Source organism: Taeniopygia guttata, chromosome 2 (genome assembly GCF_048771995.1).
Source record: "Taeniopygia guttata chromosome 2, bTaeGut7.mat, whole genome shotgun sequence".
Classification (NCBI taxonomy): Eukaryota; Metazoa; Chordata; class Aves; order Passeriformes; family Estrildidae; genus Taeniopygia; species Taeniopygia guttata.
The window spans coordinates 9,913,319-9,930,828 of record NC_133026.1 but is presented as its reverse complement, the minus strand read 5'-3'; the positions used below and the strand labels follow the sequence as shown (position 1 = coordinate 9,930,828).

Here is a 17,510-nt window from a genome sequence, read left to right as displayed (position 1 = left end):
TTCATCTTGTTGGAAATACGGTTTAAAGAGTAGGTCTTTCACTGACTGTTCATATCTGGGATATGCATAATAAATATAGCTGCTGTTGAAGCCAGTGGTGCAATCTGTTATGCTATGAAGAGATTAAGACTTGGCAATTTGGTTAAGTAGAGACACTGCTTCACAAAAGTCACCATATGTAGGTCACGGTTTTTTAGTGTGTTCAAAGGCTTTTTGTGTTTGGGAAGTGTGATCTGCATCTTGTTCTGCCTGTGAGTTTCTAAGGAAATTCTTGTTAGCTTTGCTTCTTCGGGGCTTTATTTTTGTTTGGAGGGGATACTGATTGGGTTTTTTGTATGTATGTGTATTTGTAAAAGATAAAGCTACTAACTGTGCTCTCCTGTGTCTGGACAGCTGTGTCTGTTCTTCCAACATTGAATTGATGCTTTCCTATTGCCACGGGTACTTTCTGCCCTGTATATAAACTGTCACGCTGTCTCTGACTGGTTTCTGCAGTTTGAGAAAAGAAATCACTGGAAATGCCTTTCAAAGGGCTCTTGGCTGAACTTAAATCCATATTCCTGAGCTTCAGCTTCACTGATTAAATATTCATAGCTGTGATTTATTGACATTGAAAAAGATTTGGCATGAATGAAAGGAAGCAGAAGTGCAGTGGGGACTCTGGCAGTCACCTGTGTCATTTTAATATTGGTTGACACAAGCTGGGTTGGCTGTGCTGGTTTTTTAGTTTGTACATGGTGTTACAGTATGACTTTATTCCAGGTACTACTACCAGAAACAAGTCCAAGCATATATTTATGTATTTCAGAAATGAGTTTTTATTTTAATTTACTTGTATTGTAATTCTCTTGTCAGGAGTGTTGACTACTCAATATGTTGTCCACTGTCTAGGGAGATCCCTAAGCTTTCCAGTATTATAAATAACTGGACACAATTAGCTAAAAAGTATTTTGTATTTGCATTAATTTTCTGTTTTTTTGTGTTTGTTTTGGTTTTTTAGGTGCATTTTCCAGACACAGAGAGAGCAGAATGGCTCAACAAGGTAAGGAGAAACATTGATCCCAAGTGGGAAGAGGCAGGAGGGAAGGCTGAAATTAAAATAAAAGGCGAGGCAAGAATCTGAGAACAGAGTAGTTTTAACTTTAGGATTTATACACTTGAAATCTCTGGTTGTTGATCCAGTTAGTCACAAGAAAGATTAAATTTAGTTTCATGGTCTTGAAATTGTGAGTTTTATGAGTGATTTAAAGTGGCATTACAGTAATGACAGCTATAATTGCGTAGAACTCATAGCAGCTGTAAACACAATCTTTAATTTTCTACTTGTCTGGGATACTTTCCAGTTACTGTAGGTTCCTGACCTACAATCTAAAAATAAATGAAATTTGCAGTTTTGATTTGTGTGTGTGATAATCTAAGATATAAATCTATGTAGCTTACTTTTAAAAAAATATCTTTCATTCAAAGAGCATAGAAGAACATGAATTAATTGGAAAATAGTAAGAAAAAAGAAGCAATATAGAATTTTCAGATAGAAAATTCAGATGCAGTGAAGTTCTGATTTTTTTACATTTATAACTTATTCACGTATTTAAGAACTGTACTTCCATGCAGATTGTTTTTTCTCCTTAGACTGTAAAACAGATGTGGCCTTTTATTTGTCAATTCATCGAGAAACTCTTCCGAGAAACCATAGAACCAGCAGTAAGAGGAGCAAACAACCACCTCAGTACCTTCAGTTTTACAAAGATTGATATTGGTCATCAGGTCAGTGTCTGGTGAGGTTTTTTTTAAGAGACCCTGTTTTACACAACATTTTCATATAGCCTGTTCAAATCTGCACAGAAATATTTCTCTGTGACACTTGACCGTAAGCCTGATTCTGGCTTCTGTGTAACATTACAATAAAAATGTGTGGGTTTTTTAGCAGAGGCTATATTGTATTTCCTGGGATCTATGCTTCAAAAACTTGACTGAGAATTTGGAGACGACTCAGTGCAGAAATGCCTGGTCACATGAAGAGCTCACAGCAATGTGATTTTAATATTGTTCATGCAGTGCTTTACATTAAGTGAGCAGGAACCATTATCCTTTTGCCAGATGGTCCAAGTGCAGTTTTCTTGTCACAGATGCACTTCTAATCATATTGTGTGGAGTCAGTGACAAGGCTGCTGGCTTGGCTTTCCAAGGACTGCACAAAACCCAGTATAAAGGGACATACAGATGTTTGTCTTCTGTTCCATCCCATGAAAGAAGGGTCCATGCCTGCAGGAGAGCCTGTTTGACCAGTGCAAGCTGAGAATGATCCCCTCTGTTTGCAGCAGGTTCAGCACTACTTAATCTTCCCTGAATTAACCTGAACTTTACTGCTTTGAGATGCAGTTTAACAGCTTTTGTTTGAAGTTGTCTTTTGTGTTTCTATTGCTTGTCATAAATTGAATGTCAAATAAGGATTTAAAAATCAACACCCCCATGCAGCCTCAAATATTAGGAGACCTGAAATTACTTTTCAGATGTTCCCTCTCTTTGTGACTCTGTTTCATGCAGGTTATAGTTCATTATGCTTTACTGCACTTTTTGTGTGTTGGGTTATTACTTTTTTAAATTGTAAAACCTTTTACACAGGACCTCTGTCCTGCCCTAGATATATTTGTATTGCAGACTGTAGCATTTCTTTTAAGATATACTAATTTTAAGTAGGTTTTAGCTTCCAGACTGAACTTAAATCCGTGGTTCTGCAGCTGAATTTAGTAACCTTGGACATGACAAAGAGCTGTTCTTACTTTATACTGCAGCCTTGATTGAGTTGATTGAGCTGCACAACTCCAACACAGCAGTGAGATTTTGATTTTACAGAAATTATCAAAAAGCTGTAAATAGAAATATGAAAACTTTTCAAGAAAGGAAAAATTCAAAAGTGAGGTTGTTAGTCATCCTCTCCTGCCTAGTGTTTGATGGATATTTGGGGCTTGAGTGTGTGATTGATATGTGTTAATTCTGTGTGAGAGAGAGAGGGGACAGTATGAACACAATGATTTAGAGTGATAGCACAGAGTGGTTGACACAACTTTTTATGAAAATTATGGATTCTTTTCCATCTAATCTCACTAAATTCCACTTTAAGGCAACTGTCTTTTTGTGAACTAAATTTAGCTTGTTGTTGTAGTTACACAGTAAAGAATGCTTTGGGAGTATCAGACATACACCTCTACAGAGAAATCAGATGTTTATGCAGGGTAGAAGGAAAGCTTGATTGTTAAATATTTTGTAAATCTTGAAGTTAGTGGTCCATGCCCCGGGTAATTGTGGAAGGACTGTGGTTAATTCTATCCAAGCAAGGTAATTTTTACCCTTGAAATAAGAATTTGAACTAAATTGATAGCCTTACTTCACACCTTTTAATGTTTATAGTAGGTTCTTAACTTCAGACATGAATATGCCTATGATCACCTTTAATTCAAAGTTAAGAGTTTAATATACTTCTATAGAAGAATCCAACTTTTACTTGCTTCATTGTTCCAGCCTCTGAGGATAAATGGTGTAAAAGTGTACACTGAAAATGTGGACAAAAGGCAGATCATTTTGGACCTTCAAATCAGGTAAACTTTGACTATATTACAATGGGGTCTATGCTTTATAATTTGCACATTGTTTCATTTGGCAGTTATGTTGGCTTGAAAGGAGAATTGCTTCATCATGAAAATATAATTAGTTGTAATTGTATATGAATGGAGGAATAAACTGCATGCTGTAAGTAGCATTTTTGTGAGGGAAATGGAATATCAACTCTCTGTGCTTTCATCATTAAAGTCATGTTTGTTAATAAAAAAATACTTTCCAAAGATAAAGCACTATCTTTGACTTTTTCCCATAATGTAATACTTTGTCATTAAATGTAGTCTGAAATCTAAGATGTAATATTTTTTGTGTTTTTTACTTTTCTCAATTACTTAGAGTATTTTATTAACATAGTATTAGGAAAAAATAACGATAGCTGCAGAAGATAATGTGCTTACTTTACCAGAGTAAATCTGTGTATTATAAAATGCCAGAATGACTGTGCTCCATTGCTTGAGCTTTCTTTGCTATTTCCTCATTATTCCTTTTATATAGATTTCTCATTAGGTCTACCCTACATTTACCCAAGTCATTCTCAATAGAATCTGCAGTTCCAGGGTTTTTTGGAACTTCAGTCAGTGAACCCAGCAATGTTTTTATAGTTGACCATCATAAGTCTGTGTTACCATGGCTACTTTTGCCTGCTTGTGGGTTATGGAAAAGCCAAATTTGTCAGTCATTGACAGTCCAGCAAGGAGCAGCCTTCTGTGTTCCTCACTGCTTCTCTGGCAGTAGCCAGGAGGGTCATCAGGCACATCTCAGCTTCAGAGGCGCTTCCAAAATTCGAACCTGGTTATTCTTAAATTCGAATTATTTGTTATTCTTAAATTTGAGTTATTTGTACAGCTATGCTGTAGCCTTTGCTGCTTTGGCAGAGCTGGGCAGGCCCCAGAGTGATAAAAGACTGCTGTCTCCTTCCCTGGGTTCCAGAGCAGGTGAGGGCTACATCTGTGAGCAGAGCCCAGTCTGTAGTGAATTGAATCTTTTTATTTCTGTAGGAAAAAGACAGCTGTCCAAATCAGGGATTGGTGTTGCTGGACAAAATGCAGCAGGATTGGCTCCTGAGAGTTTATTTCACTGGATGAACGTGTTAGCCCTAATGGAGCAACTTTCTTCAGTTTTCTCTTTGTTGCCTCTTCTGACAGCAGCTGGAAGAGCAGCTTCACCTCTTCAGAGATAAGCTTGCAGGAAAACATTCTTGTCTGACCAAACAGTCCATAGAAATTCTTTTTGAGATGCTGTTTCTGTTCCAAGACCACTTCTTCCCTTTAAGACAGAACTATTCACAGGAAGACAGAGTAAATCTAGTATTTTTTTTTAATTTCTGCTCATCCTCATGAAGTAGATAAAAGTAAAAAGGCTAGTAGGTTTGTACAAAAAATTCAGGAATAATGTCTTGTTAACATAGATCTGAAGGAAATCTTTACCCATAAGTCTCATTGTATTACCTTGCAACCTACTTAGAGAAGTGGTAGACAGCTGCAATAGAATCCAGTCTAAAAGGCTAAAATGAATTCCTTGAAGTGGTTTAAATAAAAATAATAGAGCTGGGTCAGTTGGGTGCCTGTTGATCCCAACAACCTGTCCCTAATGCAGGTGGCACAGACTTCCAGGAGGAAAATGGAAACGAGAGCTCTGGAGTGACTATCACAGCTTCTAGGAATTAAAGATTAGACAAAACCATCATCAAAGGAAGTCCTTTTTCATATTTAAGACTTGTCCTTGGCACCTCATTCAGAAAGGCCTTTTTCAAAGGCTTTCAGTATACAAGTTTAAGACAGAGAGACCCCCAGCCCCCTGTACCAGTTGTTATCTGTTTGATGTTGTTTGCTTTTTAATAGTTTGGTTTATATATCCTCTGAGAGTCTTATCAGTGATATTACCTCAGTCACAACAGGAAGAATAAGTACTTCTTGATGCATTTAGATACAGAGTTAAATACAGATACCAACCCTAAGTTATGTTTTACATTGCAGTTTTGCAAGATTATAAAGAGCAGTCTCACTGCTGGAGAAAAGTCCATCCTTTGGAGTATTTATCCTTGTATATTTTATTCTCTGGTTAAATTAGTTTGTTATAACTTTAATTTATTTCTAAGTTTAAAGTTAAGAGCTTTCTATAAACCCTTCATTCTCTAAATACAGTTGAGAAGGAGATCTCAAGCAATCTCTCTAAACATTTATAAGAATAGTTGTAGGAAGCCAAGCCCTATGGGGTGTGTGGTGAGGGAAGGAAGGAAAGATTTTATTTATTTTTTTTTCAGTTTAAAGGATATTAATTCTTTTAAGAATCCCCTTTTATCTTGCAGTTCCACTCTTGTGGCTTCTTTTAGCCCTTTCTGCTGTCAGTTGTTTGTGGTGGGGTGTGTGCATTTGCTTTAGACCTTCCATAGTGCATTTAAGTAGTTTCCATGTGTCTCTAGAGTATTTTTTTTGCATCATCCTTGAGGTTTTGGTTGTTTTTGTTTTGTTTTTTTTTTTGGTCTGCTTTTAATTTTAATTGCAAAAGGAGTGTGTTTTGGTTTAGTTTCTATTGTTTCTGCAAGGATACCAAGTGCATTATGATCATTGCTTCAGCGTATTTTTCAGAACTCTTTGGAACAAGTTTTGGGTATCACTCAGAGTCCAATTAAGAATCTCACTCTAAGTAGCTTGAATAGGTAATCCACAAAGCACTCACTGGAGAATGTATTTAAATGTTCAGTTTGAGAACCATATTTGTGAAGGGAATGCTTTGCCTTTCTCTTACTTGGAGTTTATGTTAAAAAAAATTAATCAAAACTCATTACAGTTTAAAAGTCTAGATCTCGATGAAAAATATGGGCAAGGGAAAAATTTCAACCACTTGAGCAAATGAAAATAAAATCTAGAGAAATTGTTAATAAAAAGAAATCTTACATTTGCTAAAGTGCGTGAATGTAGTAAATACTTGGGTAAAGGTTATATATCAACAGAAAACAAGATAAACTCAGTCAATTTAAATGTGAACTGAAGCAAAGAAGATTGAGAGATTGAAGAAGTAGTTGTAAATAGCCTGAGTTTTTTCAGCTTCTCATGACACAAAAAAATTGATGCACTGAAAAGAGTTTTAGGTTGCAGATTGAAACACATGGCAGATTTTTTTGAAATGTGGAATACTTGAATGGGGAGATTTACTACATTATTCTGTCAGAAGACAGATGTAAAAATAGGGCCTAAAGACTTTCTAAAGACAATTAAGATAGTCCAGTGTACAGAACCACATATCACTGTAATAGAGGAAATATTTTTGCCATAACCTTTTATTTTTTCTTCTTTTTCTTCTGTGTATCTTCCATGGGCTGCAATAACCACACGCAGTACATTGTGCTTCTCTTTTGATTCAGTACAGCTGCTGTTAATATTCCTACAAGAGTGCCCTCATTAAACTGTGATCTATCTTAGTGTTCTGTACCTTAAAGGGATCATAAATATTTCTGGGATATTCTGATCTGAATGTATAGAATTTGCTTAGTATATGAGCTTTCAAGTTGTATGGTGTATTACAGTGGAACAGTGTAGTCATCGACTCTTAATGGACCCAGCCAAATATCTTAGGGGATAAAACCATATTTAGCTTTATTATAAAGTTAAATGTTGTTGACTTAGTCCTCTTAAATGCAGTTTGTTACTATTTTTACTTCAGTTTGTCATCATGTTGTTATGGATTTTCAAACAAGCATATTGCTTCCCATGTCTTCATAACACAAATAGTTCTGATGCTGCAGAGTGCCGAGATTGAGGTTTCAGTTGCAGGTTTTAATTGACCTTGCTTCTCTGTGTCATGTTGTTATGCAATTATTTATATATATATGTGGGAGCATATTTATATATATCTCTACTATCTCTATATATAGTTAGGTAGGTTAAAAATAAAAATTACATAGTTTTATATTGTGTATTAAAAGTTACATACCTATTTTTAAACTGTACAGTCACACTACATTCTTTCCAAGGAAAGCAACTGTCACCTTCCTTTGACATAGACCCCATCGTGTTGTTGTCTTCCAGTTCCCCAAACTGGCCATTAAACAAAAAAGATTCTACATAGTATTATCTTTTCAATAGTTGAAAATAAATTCCAGTGATGGATATTTACAGGGAAGTCTTGGTACTATTGTTTATTTCTGTTTAAGGGATTTATAAGATTTGCATTTGTTGAAATCCCAAAGGCATCACCACCACACAAAGAGCAGAGGAGGATACAGATGATTTGGATAATGGATATGTGGAATGCAGCAGCTCTCACCTTGTTTTTTCTTTTGGTAGTACTTTGTGCCCCTCAGGCTCAGGGGAAGGCAACAGCAATCCTGCTGTTCTGCTCTTACTGTAAGAATAATTTATTCTATATTGATTTGAGCCTAGGATAGCCAATGAAGAGAGCAATTCCATTTGTTCACAATTCCCCAAACGTTTTCGTAATAAGATTACTTCATACTCCCAAGCACAGCTAACAGTGTTTCACTGTACAGACCACGTCTGAGGAGCTAATGCACAGAAAGCTGGGCTCTGCTGCAGAATCTGGAACAGGATGCCCTGCAGAGGAAACAATTTCCCCCTCCTTTCCAACAGTGTCTGGCTTTAATTTGGCTCATCTCCATCCCACTTGGCTCCTTCTTCCATTTTCTTTACCTGGGCAGTCTGTTCAGAAAGCTCTTCAAATTTCATTTGTGCCTTCATCTTCTTAGAGAGTGTCCTAGTCCAGCTCATCTCTCCCTACTTGGAGCATGGTATTCAACTGTTGGGTTTTGCTTTTAGCTCTCATTCTATAGAATCATTGACTAATTCCATGCTAAATCAGAGTCTCAAGCTTTCTTCCTGAATTCCTTGCTGAATCTCAAAATTAGTTTGTTTTCAGAACCAATGTGTCTCAGTACCAGCTCTTGGAAAGAAAAGGTTGCTAAGCTCTGCTGGTACATGCTTGACCTGGATGAAGCTTCAGGGAAAGCAACTAAAAATCCAAGCCTGAGTTGTATGTGAATAATCTTGTAGCCTTGTAGCATGGGCAGAATAGTTGGGACTTCTTCTTACCAACTTCAACAAATCTGAAATACAGGGCAGCATCTGGAAAATTTCAATCACTTGAACTTACATCTCCAAAAATGGGATGCAAGAACTGTTCAGGGAAAAATATGCATAGTTTTTAATATGTTCTCTAATTTGCTTCCTGCCTTCCCTCCCTTCAGAAAGGGCTCAACTGTTTTCGGCTTAGAACTTGCTTAGAAGATCATTCAGCTCAGCATGCCCTGCTTATTGAAATTCTAAATATGACTGCCTTTGCAAGTCTATGAGTATTTCAGACAAGTTTCATTTTTAGCATAACTACCATCTCTGTCTAGTACTTCTCATGATTATGTTAGATGAGAGTGGATTTGGGTACATTTACAATCAATGAGATCTGTGGAGAGCTTTCCTGAAATGGAGTATGAATTCTGTGTCCATTATTTCCCAAAATTAGGGCCTCTTGCTTGTTTCTATTATGCATCCATCTGGAGATGGTAGCAAACCTAGGTATTAATTTGAGTCATTTTAATCACAGTGATGTTTTGAAGGGTGTGTTTTAGCAAACTGGCATAATTTTATGTTCTAATATTTCAACATGCATTTTTTGTGGATACACTGGGAGACAAAATACATTGTCATGACACTGCAAAACAGAACTAACAGTTTGCTGCAATTTAGTTCATAAAAGTGAAATGTATACTTCGTTTTTTGTTTAGTTTTGTTGGAAACTGTGAAATCGATTTGGAGATCAAGAGATACTTCTGCAGAGCTGGTGTGAAAAGCATACAGGTGAAATTCATTTTTTTCTTTTGATTTTCATATCACTAAATCACTATTTTCAGATGAAATAATCTATAATCTATTGTGTAGTTTTCTAGCTTTTTTTTCTCATTTGAATAGTATTGATACTGCATTAGAATTTCAGTAGCATGACTTAACGTAAGAAAAGAATTCCTTTAAGATGTGGAACAAATATGTAACATTTGCTACAGGAAATGCTGGAGATAATTGCACATCAAGCCAATGTGATGTGTTGTGTTCCAGTGATGTGTCAGTTTATAAGGGCACCATGGAGCTTAAAACTTTTATTTCATGCGACATCTAAGTGTCAGCTAGAATTACTGGTTTGGATGCAATTACTGTTAGTAGATTTGCCTTCTGATATTGTTTCTGAGAGTTCCTGAACTTTTTGATAACAGATTTCTCCCTAAGGAGCAGAATTAGCTAATTTGCATGTGTCTTGACACACCTGTAAGCATTTACCTGCTTTTGCTCTGGTACCTGTGGATGCCACTGTGCTTTGTGTATCACATTTGTTTACATGGAGCTGTAGAAATAATCTACTTCACACTTTTAAAAAATTACCACCAACATGACACTGCATGATACAGATGAATGTAATGAATTTTTAAGCACAACTGTTCAGTGCTTGTATTAATTTTTTTGGGCTTGGATAACATATAAAGACAGAATTTATATATATATAAAATTATTCGTAAGCAAGAATTTAGTGAATTAGACATGTGAGCATTGCCAGCAAATGAATTTTATTTAAAAGTTGATTAAAGTAAATTGTCTTTTTTTTCTTCCTCTTTCACAGATCCATGGCACCATGAGGGTTATCCTGGAACCACTAATTGGAGACATGCCCCTAATTGGAGCATTATCCCTTTTTTTCCTTAGGAAACCTGTAAGCACTTAATCTCCTTTTCCAATTTTTTTAGAGTGCTGATAATGGTAGTTAGAAAATGATGGAGCAAGAATTAAGCAGCAAAAGGAAACAGTTTGGGAAATGTTTGGTTGAACTTTGACAGATAAGCACTGGAAAAATGTTATGGATGTAGCAGGAACCAAGATGGATAATAATTACCTTGGAATTTGGAAGTGTGTCTTGTGAAAGCTGTCAAACTTTTCTTGCAAGTCCTCTGGGTAAGGAAAGATCAATAGGGACCATCTAGATTGGTTGTAAAAAATCTTTTGTTGCTGGTCTCTTGATATTCTGTAGTTTTAACTTAAAATTTCACAAAATCTATGCAAATTTGTTAAGAAAACTAATGCTGGTGTTAGCAGAAATTGAAATTACAATGGGAAATTACCCACCTACTGTAAGTTTTTGTCCTAGGTAGCAAGTAGGCAATTTCCATTACATTTACCAGTGATCCAAGCATGGGGGTGGATGAAGCACACAGTGAGATGGAATTGGAATTCAAAATGATCATGAGAGCAGCAAAAGTGGAAAGCAGAGAGAAGGTCACAGAATTCAGCTGGGAAATGCACTAGGCTAAAGTGCCTGTTTGGGCAGGAATAAAAGTAAAACAAAGGTGAGCCACCAAGGTCTGGCTGGTATGAAAATGATGTGGCCAAACTGGCATGTGGAAACAAGAGGACAGCCCTCAAATGCTTTCAGTTTTAGGCACAGCACTTCAACAAACCTTTTTTTATAAAAGTAAAAAGGATAACATAATACACATTGTACTTGGCTGGTGGAGAACTCTTTGATGTTGTGTATGTGTGTGTGAGGCAGTTTTAGCAATTTGAAGTTTGGTGCTGCTTTTAATAAGTATCCATAAGAGCTTAAGAGAAAATGTGAACAACGTGGAAATTCTTATGCTCCATAGACTTCTTTAAAGAAATTAATTGTTTCCATCTCTTACTTGAAAGTATATTTTCCATTGGAAGCTTTCCTTGAATATGTTCTAACTAAACATTAGAACTTTAGTATGTCAAGGTTTAACAGTTTCAGACTGGCAGGTCACAATTTACAAGTGCATGTGTTTAAACACTTTGAAGCATCACAAAGTGATCATCTTGGTTTCATCAGCAGTCTGAAACTCAAAAATTGGTCTAGGCTTGGGGGGTGAGAGTGAATTCTTCAACAGCTTTAGGAAGTAGGTTGTTCCTTTCTTCAAAGAAATCACATTCTTGTGATACAGTTCTTTTGAACAAATGTCCCATGATAAATTTTTGTTACCATGTTGAAAAATATGTTTGGTTTTAGGTGTTTATGTATGGCTTAGAAAAACTTGCATCACTTGTGTATTTATGTGGCTTGTTTCCTCTGCCTAGAGAAACCATGTGTGCTTGGGTAGAAGAAATGGAGACTTAAATCTTAGTAAAATATGTAAGAATTTGGGAATATTTTGTACCTGATTTAGTCAGTGTTTTTGTAAAAGTTAATTAGTTCATGCAAAACTGATAAAACATTGGTGCTCTTATTTGGAAATAGTTGAGAAAGTACATTGGGATGAGCCAAATTTGAATTTCCACAGATTTCTCTGAAGTGAGCCTAAACAGTAGGAGATGTCTGCTTAAGTTTCACCTCATTTTTAATCTTTGGCTGAGCCTTGAGTGTAGGACAACTGTTAATCTTCATGTTTATCTTAACAAAGTAAGCATGGCCCTGAAAAGGATTGAATGCTGTCTTATGCTGGTTTGCACTATAATTGTTAGCATACTCTCTGATACTGTTTTGCTATTTAATCCTCTGCTAAACAGCTTCCATACTCAGTACAGTCCCTAGATCATTGCAGGGACCATCCAATAAACAAGTTAAATGCAAACATTCTGGTTTAGAGGAGCAGGGAGAAAAGTGTAGCTATGTGGACAGGGGTGCTGCCTCTTTTTCTCCTACAGGAATAACGTTTCTGCATTGTCTAGATGTGGTTTGTGTTGTCTCTCTCAGTTCTGTTTTGTACAGTCCTTCTGCAGAGGCCATTCTGACACACTCTGCTGGAGCCATGACCTGACCCAGTATGTCTGGATTGCCCTGGGGCACCTCCTGCAGATGCTCCTGTTTGGTGCCTTCTGGGGGAAGGGGGAAGCTGGAAGGGTAGGAGGGAGAGAGGAGCAGCAGGAATCCTTAGAAGCAGTTGCTGGCACTTCTCTGCTTCCCAGCATCCTGCTCTGGTAGGAGGTATCCAAACCTTCCACTTCTGGTACTCCCAGAGCCTTTTCCAGTAGATTTTAAGTCTGGTACCTGTGCCCACTCTCTTCTAAGTGTGATAGATCTGCAGAGTGCTGAACTAGGACAACTTGCACCTGAGAGAAGAATCTGAAAACATCAAGTGAAACACCCGTCATTTGGGGTCAGTTTATGAACTTTGGGAAATACTTTGTCCATAGTAATTTTGTCTTTTGTCCTAACCCTGACACTTTATTAGTGAGACAGAAAAGGATGGGAGATAGAGCAGACTATCAGCTTGGACTAAAAGGTCAAGCCTCCCTAGAAGCATTCAGTTACAAAAATGTAAAAAGTGTTTTTCACCCTTCTTTTATTTAAAAACTAAGGTAGTGGTCAAGGTCCAAGCAAACCTAAGGGTGCATGGTTCAAAAAATAATCTAAGATAGCCCATAACTTTGACAGTTAGCCATGACTGTTCAGCTTTTTCCAAACAGACTTCTCTCCCCACCACAGTGTGTTTTCTCAGTGTTTATTTTTCTAACTTTTGCAGAAAAATGTAAAATAAAGCTTATTATAGCAAGAACCAAATTCTGTTCTCTTACTAGAGAGCAAATGGCTGCAACCAAAGAAAGCTTTTCTTAAATATTTTTGTTAGAAGACAAGAGGAATTAGCTGGCAGCTGGCATTAGATTTTGTTCTCATATTTTCCAGTCTAAAGTAACTGGCAACAATTCCTCTTGCTCTGTATCATCTGTTTGCTGGACTTAATGACTATATAAGGCAACATGGCCTATGAGTTTACCAGTCTCATATTTCTGAGTAATACATAAAGTTTTTGATCTTTCAAGAGTTCTTACATCTTATGAAACTTTCTAGATACTGTATTTTGTTGATGTTATTGTGAAGAAGGTGCTAAAAGTTTCATCAGCTTATTTTATAAGTCCAAATATGTAGGACATTTCAAGGGAGGGAAATACATGCGTTCTAATGTTTGAAGTAGTCTTTCAAATCTCTGAGTGTCAGTGCTAGAGAGAAGGTGGCACTGGATTAACAGTCAGGATTTGGGAAGTTCTTTGCATATTTCTCACTATATTAATGTTATGTATATTTACCAGATAGTTGGTTCTCAGAGTTTTAGTTATCGTTTTACTTTTAGCATGAATCAGTGCATAGGTATTTTGATTTGTTGTTCAGTTATGGAATTTTATATGGCTTATAGTTGTACTATAAATGGGTAATCTTCAAAAGCGTGTTCAGTGGCACACTCAGAATTGAGGGTGTGTCCTAACCCAACTGTTTTCTCTTAATAAAAGCCAAAACCCTCCCAATAAGACAAACACATAAAAATACTAGTGTTCCAAAAAGAACAATGGCTGGAAAACAGGATCTCTTTCAGGAAAAATGGGCAGTTCTTCCAAAGCTCTTATTTTCAGATTCACAGTTTTGCCTTCCACTTGCTGACTTGAGTACTATTCGCCTTCAACTCACTTTACAGACTGGTTCTGTCCTGTAGTTTTGATTCATTTTTATATCAGCTTAATTTAATATTGTCTGAATTTGGAAAACTGGTTGAATGGGACTTTCAGAATTTCAAGTCCTGATGAAAATTAGACTAAAAAAGGAGTGCTTGCAGCCATAATGAGTCCCAGTGAAATGGCTGGAAATAAACAAAGTGGTTATATAGAATGTATAGAATACGTCTAGAACATATGGGACTGTCAGGTTTGTGGAACACCTGGATAAATGCTGATGCACAGCTACTGTTAGAATAATGTTTGTTAAGAATTAGTCTTGTTGCTTATGAAGTGAATGATTTGCACTGCTACTCAAAATTTGCTGCAACTTACATTTTTTTCTCAGTGATTTTAGATTTTGATAGCTTATGGGATGTTTTAAGGACCATCACAGTTGATGTTTCCACAGTACCTTATTCTTTTTTTCCCATTTATCTTTTCATTCAATGCTGTTGTCACTCTTACACCAGTTTTGAAACTTAGCTGCTGGAGAAAGCTGGCTGGCACGATATTAAGCACCATAAGAAATGCCCAGTTTCCTGTCCTAGATGTAATTTAGTTGCCAGCTCACTAAAGTCAAAAGGGTGTCAAGACTGGTATGAACCAAAATGCAGTCTGGTAGAAGGGTAGGAAGGAGGAGAGGAGGTGGAGGGAATTGGCTTGAATGAAGCTGTGAGTAGCTGACACTATAGAGGACAGCAGGTGCACTGGATTTGTGCAAAGTCAACTGTGATCCTGCTTCTGGTCACTTCAGCTCACTTGCCTGTTGTGTCTTCTACCCCCTCAAGTATACATCTTACCTCTTTAGCAGTTGTCTTATTGAAATCTTCAGAGAGTTACTAGAACAACTTTTAAACACCATTTCTGTGCAGAGCTATGCTGTGTTTCCCATAGCAACCAGTGGAAATACTACAGCACCTACTCTCTGTAGTGTTGTTTGAGAGATTGAATTTATTGTGTATTTCCTGGGGGATACACTGGGTAATGTTACATATTAAATTATTACAACAATGCCAGCACTTCACTATTGTAGGTGGTGATGGGCTTTGCTCTACTAACAAACAGATTGTACCACGTTTCTGTATGGCCATTCACGAGGAACAGTAGAGGGAGAAGGGCATGTTTATCCCCTCCTTGTAATACACTCCTGGGAAAAATCACACCTTATCCCATGGAATTTTATCCTCTGACCTGTAGGAGATCTTAAGTTTTCCTAGAAAAGTCTTGCACTTCCATAACTTGTTTAGCAAGATGTTGTTAATCAGCATTTTAAAACGTGCTGTGGCTTCTCTACTGAGAATTTTTATTGTTTATGGCAGCCAAATCAAGCCACAAGGTTGGCAGTGTTCAGAGGTTGCTTTTTGTACTTCTGTGAATTCTACATTACAGCACGTATTTCTCCCTTTGTAAAGGTTTCTAGGATCTTGAGAACACCCAATGTGTATAGAGATGCTCATTAGTTTTTAGCCTATCTTTTCTTATTGGCTGAAGGGGTTTATTTTTTAATCTGAGTTTTAACTTCTTCCACAGTGTGTGTTGCATTAGTTTTCAGTATAGAGCTTTGATAAGATGTGAATTTCTTGGCTTTCAAGCAGATAACGAATTTTGTTTTCGCTTCTCTGAACAGAGGAAGAATTGTAAGAGGTTTGAGTAACAAGACACACAGACTACTTCATTGGAAAGTGTAACTGGTGTCTGGAATCCTGCCTTTGTCCAGTGAGCTGGTTGGTAGAGTCTGCAAGGCACATCACCTCTCTCAGTTGCAGTGTGTTGTGGAAAGACACCATCATTTCTGGCTTCTGGCAGAATTTCATTTAGTTACAAATTCTGCACGCAGTTTTTCCAGTGTTCTGGAAATTTTTTCTGTTAGTTCTGCTGCAGAGAACCAGCTGGCATTCTCTGAATTTAGCTAAACTAAGAGAATTATGCATTGCTTAAAATGGTGACAGAAGAGGAAATCATATTGTTAAGCTATTTTTTAAATATGGAAAGTTTTTAGGTTTGGTGCTTTATAAAAGATTCATCAGCTGGGAGTCCTTTGCTTGCTTCCTTTTTCTCCATAGGACTCTTCAGTTAGTTATGATAGCAACACTGCTGTAACTTCTGTCAGAACCACATGTGCACATGTCAGGGGATCCTGTTCTTCTCCAGCAAGTCATGGCATGGCAGTGCCCAAAGTACAGAATGAAAACCCCTTGTTATTTTGCTGGGCTGTGGCTGGGGGTTTCCTCCTGCTTATGAAGAAATTCTTTGCCTCCTTTCTTCTCCCTCTGTTGTGAGTGTATCTGCTATCACTGTTATTTCTATACTTTTGCAGGTATAAGGATTTTTTTTTTCCTGAGTTGCCTTTTGGAAAACTCTTCCTGAGGTGCAAACAGTGTGTCTATTGCTGGTCTGATTATGTTTGGAAACTAAGTGCAGACTTGAAACAACTTCATTGAAAGGAAATATGGGGTGAATTTAGGGGTGATAGAACACTAAAAGAACCAGAAGAGGAGAAAACAAAAGAAACATTTCTCCCTAATACCTGTAGACTAAGATTAGAGTGTGTGTTACTGCTGGGTGCTTCTGGTAAAACTGGGAAGGAAGCTCTGAGGTGGGCAAATGCAACAAACTTTATCTGACAGGGGAATTTACCTTTAAAGTAAAGCCAGTGAAAGCTTGATTATGGCAGGAGTTTGAAGGTTCATATTCCTTACAAAACATTTCATGGCTTAAGATTTATTTGCAAAGATTTTTTAATAACCCTGTAAAGTTCTTAGCTGTAGTAATGTTTTCTAACTTCTGAACTTCAGCTTCTAATGGAAGAGAATTTGTTTTTAACAATTCTGAAATTGGTCTTTGTCTTTATTCCTGTACATTAGGTGGATGAAGAGAATTTCTGATACTATATGTATTTCTTGTCTAAATGACCACTCTTAGTAGCAAACATCTCAGTTTTTTTGTGTCATTGTTTTTCCATGTGTCATGCTTTAAGGACTGATGATGAAATGAATGGGTAGGCTTGTTTTTTAGCAGAGGTGTGTAATAATCAAATTATTGACAGTGAGGTTGTACTGTAGGCCTGGTGTTGCTTGTTATTTTATAGGCTGTGATGCAACCTTTTGAAATGCTTTTTAGTCATGTCAATGCAAAGTGTCACTTCTCAGTGCCATCTCTTCAGTTGTTCTTGGTTTTCTTTTGGGCTCTGGCAGTTAATACAGAAACCACTGTGATAAATGTTTCAGTCCAGTGCAGGAGATGTTTCTCAATGTTGAATTTCAACATGAGTTGTGTTGCTCAATGCATTTATTCAGTGAAGTCTGTTTAGGAGACAGCACAGGACTTACTGTGTTAATTGCTGTATGTAGTACACTGAACAAAATATGAAAACCAAAGGAAATGCAAATTTTCTCATTTGCTATTTAATCTGAAATCGTTATGTAAAACTGTTAAATACAGGATGCAGGTAAGAGC

The 17,510-nt window shown here is 36.9% G+C and overlaps 1 protein-coding gene across 5 annotated transcripts in view; it reads left to right on the top strand.

Moving 5' to 3' along the window:
- The window catches only part of ESYT2 (extended synaptotagmin 2), a 76,988-nt gene that overhangs the window by 28,010 nt on the left and 31,468 nt on the right, over nucleotides 1-17,510 (top strand). For all 5 annotated transcript variants that reach the window (XM_030264285.4, XM_030264284.4, XM_030264283.4 and 2 more), the window contains exons 2-6: nucleotides 1,001-1,042; nucleotides 1,633-1,767; nucleotides 3,523-3,599; nucleotides 9,356-9,428; nucleotides 10,240-10,329. In XM_030264285.4, the coding sequence (XP_030120145.1) occupies nucleotides 1,001-1,042; nucleotides 1,633-1,767; nucleotides 3,523-3,599; nucleotides 9,356-9,428; nucleotides 10,240-10,329 (417 nt within the window). The remainder of the gene's footprint in view (nucleotides 1-1,000; nucleotides 1,043-1,632; nucleotides 1,768-3,522; nucleotides 3,600-9,355; nucleotides 9,429-10,239; nucleotides 10,330-17,510) is intronic.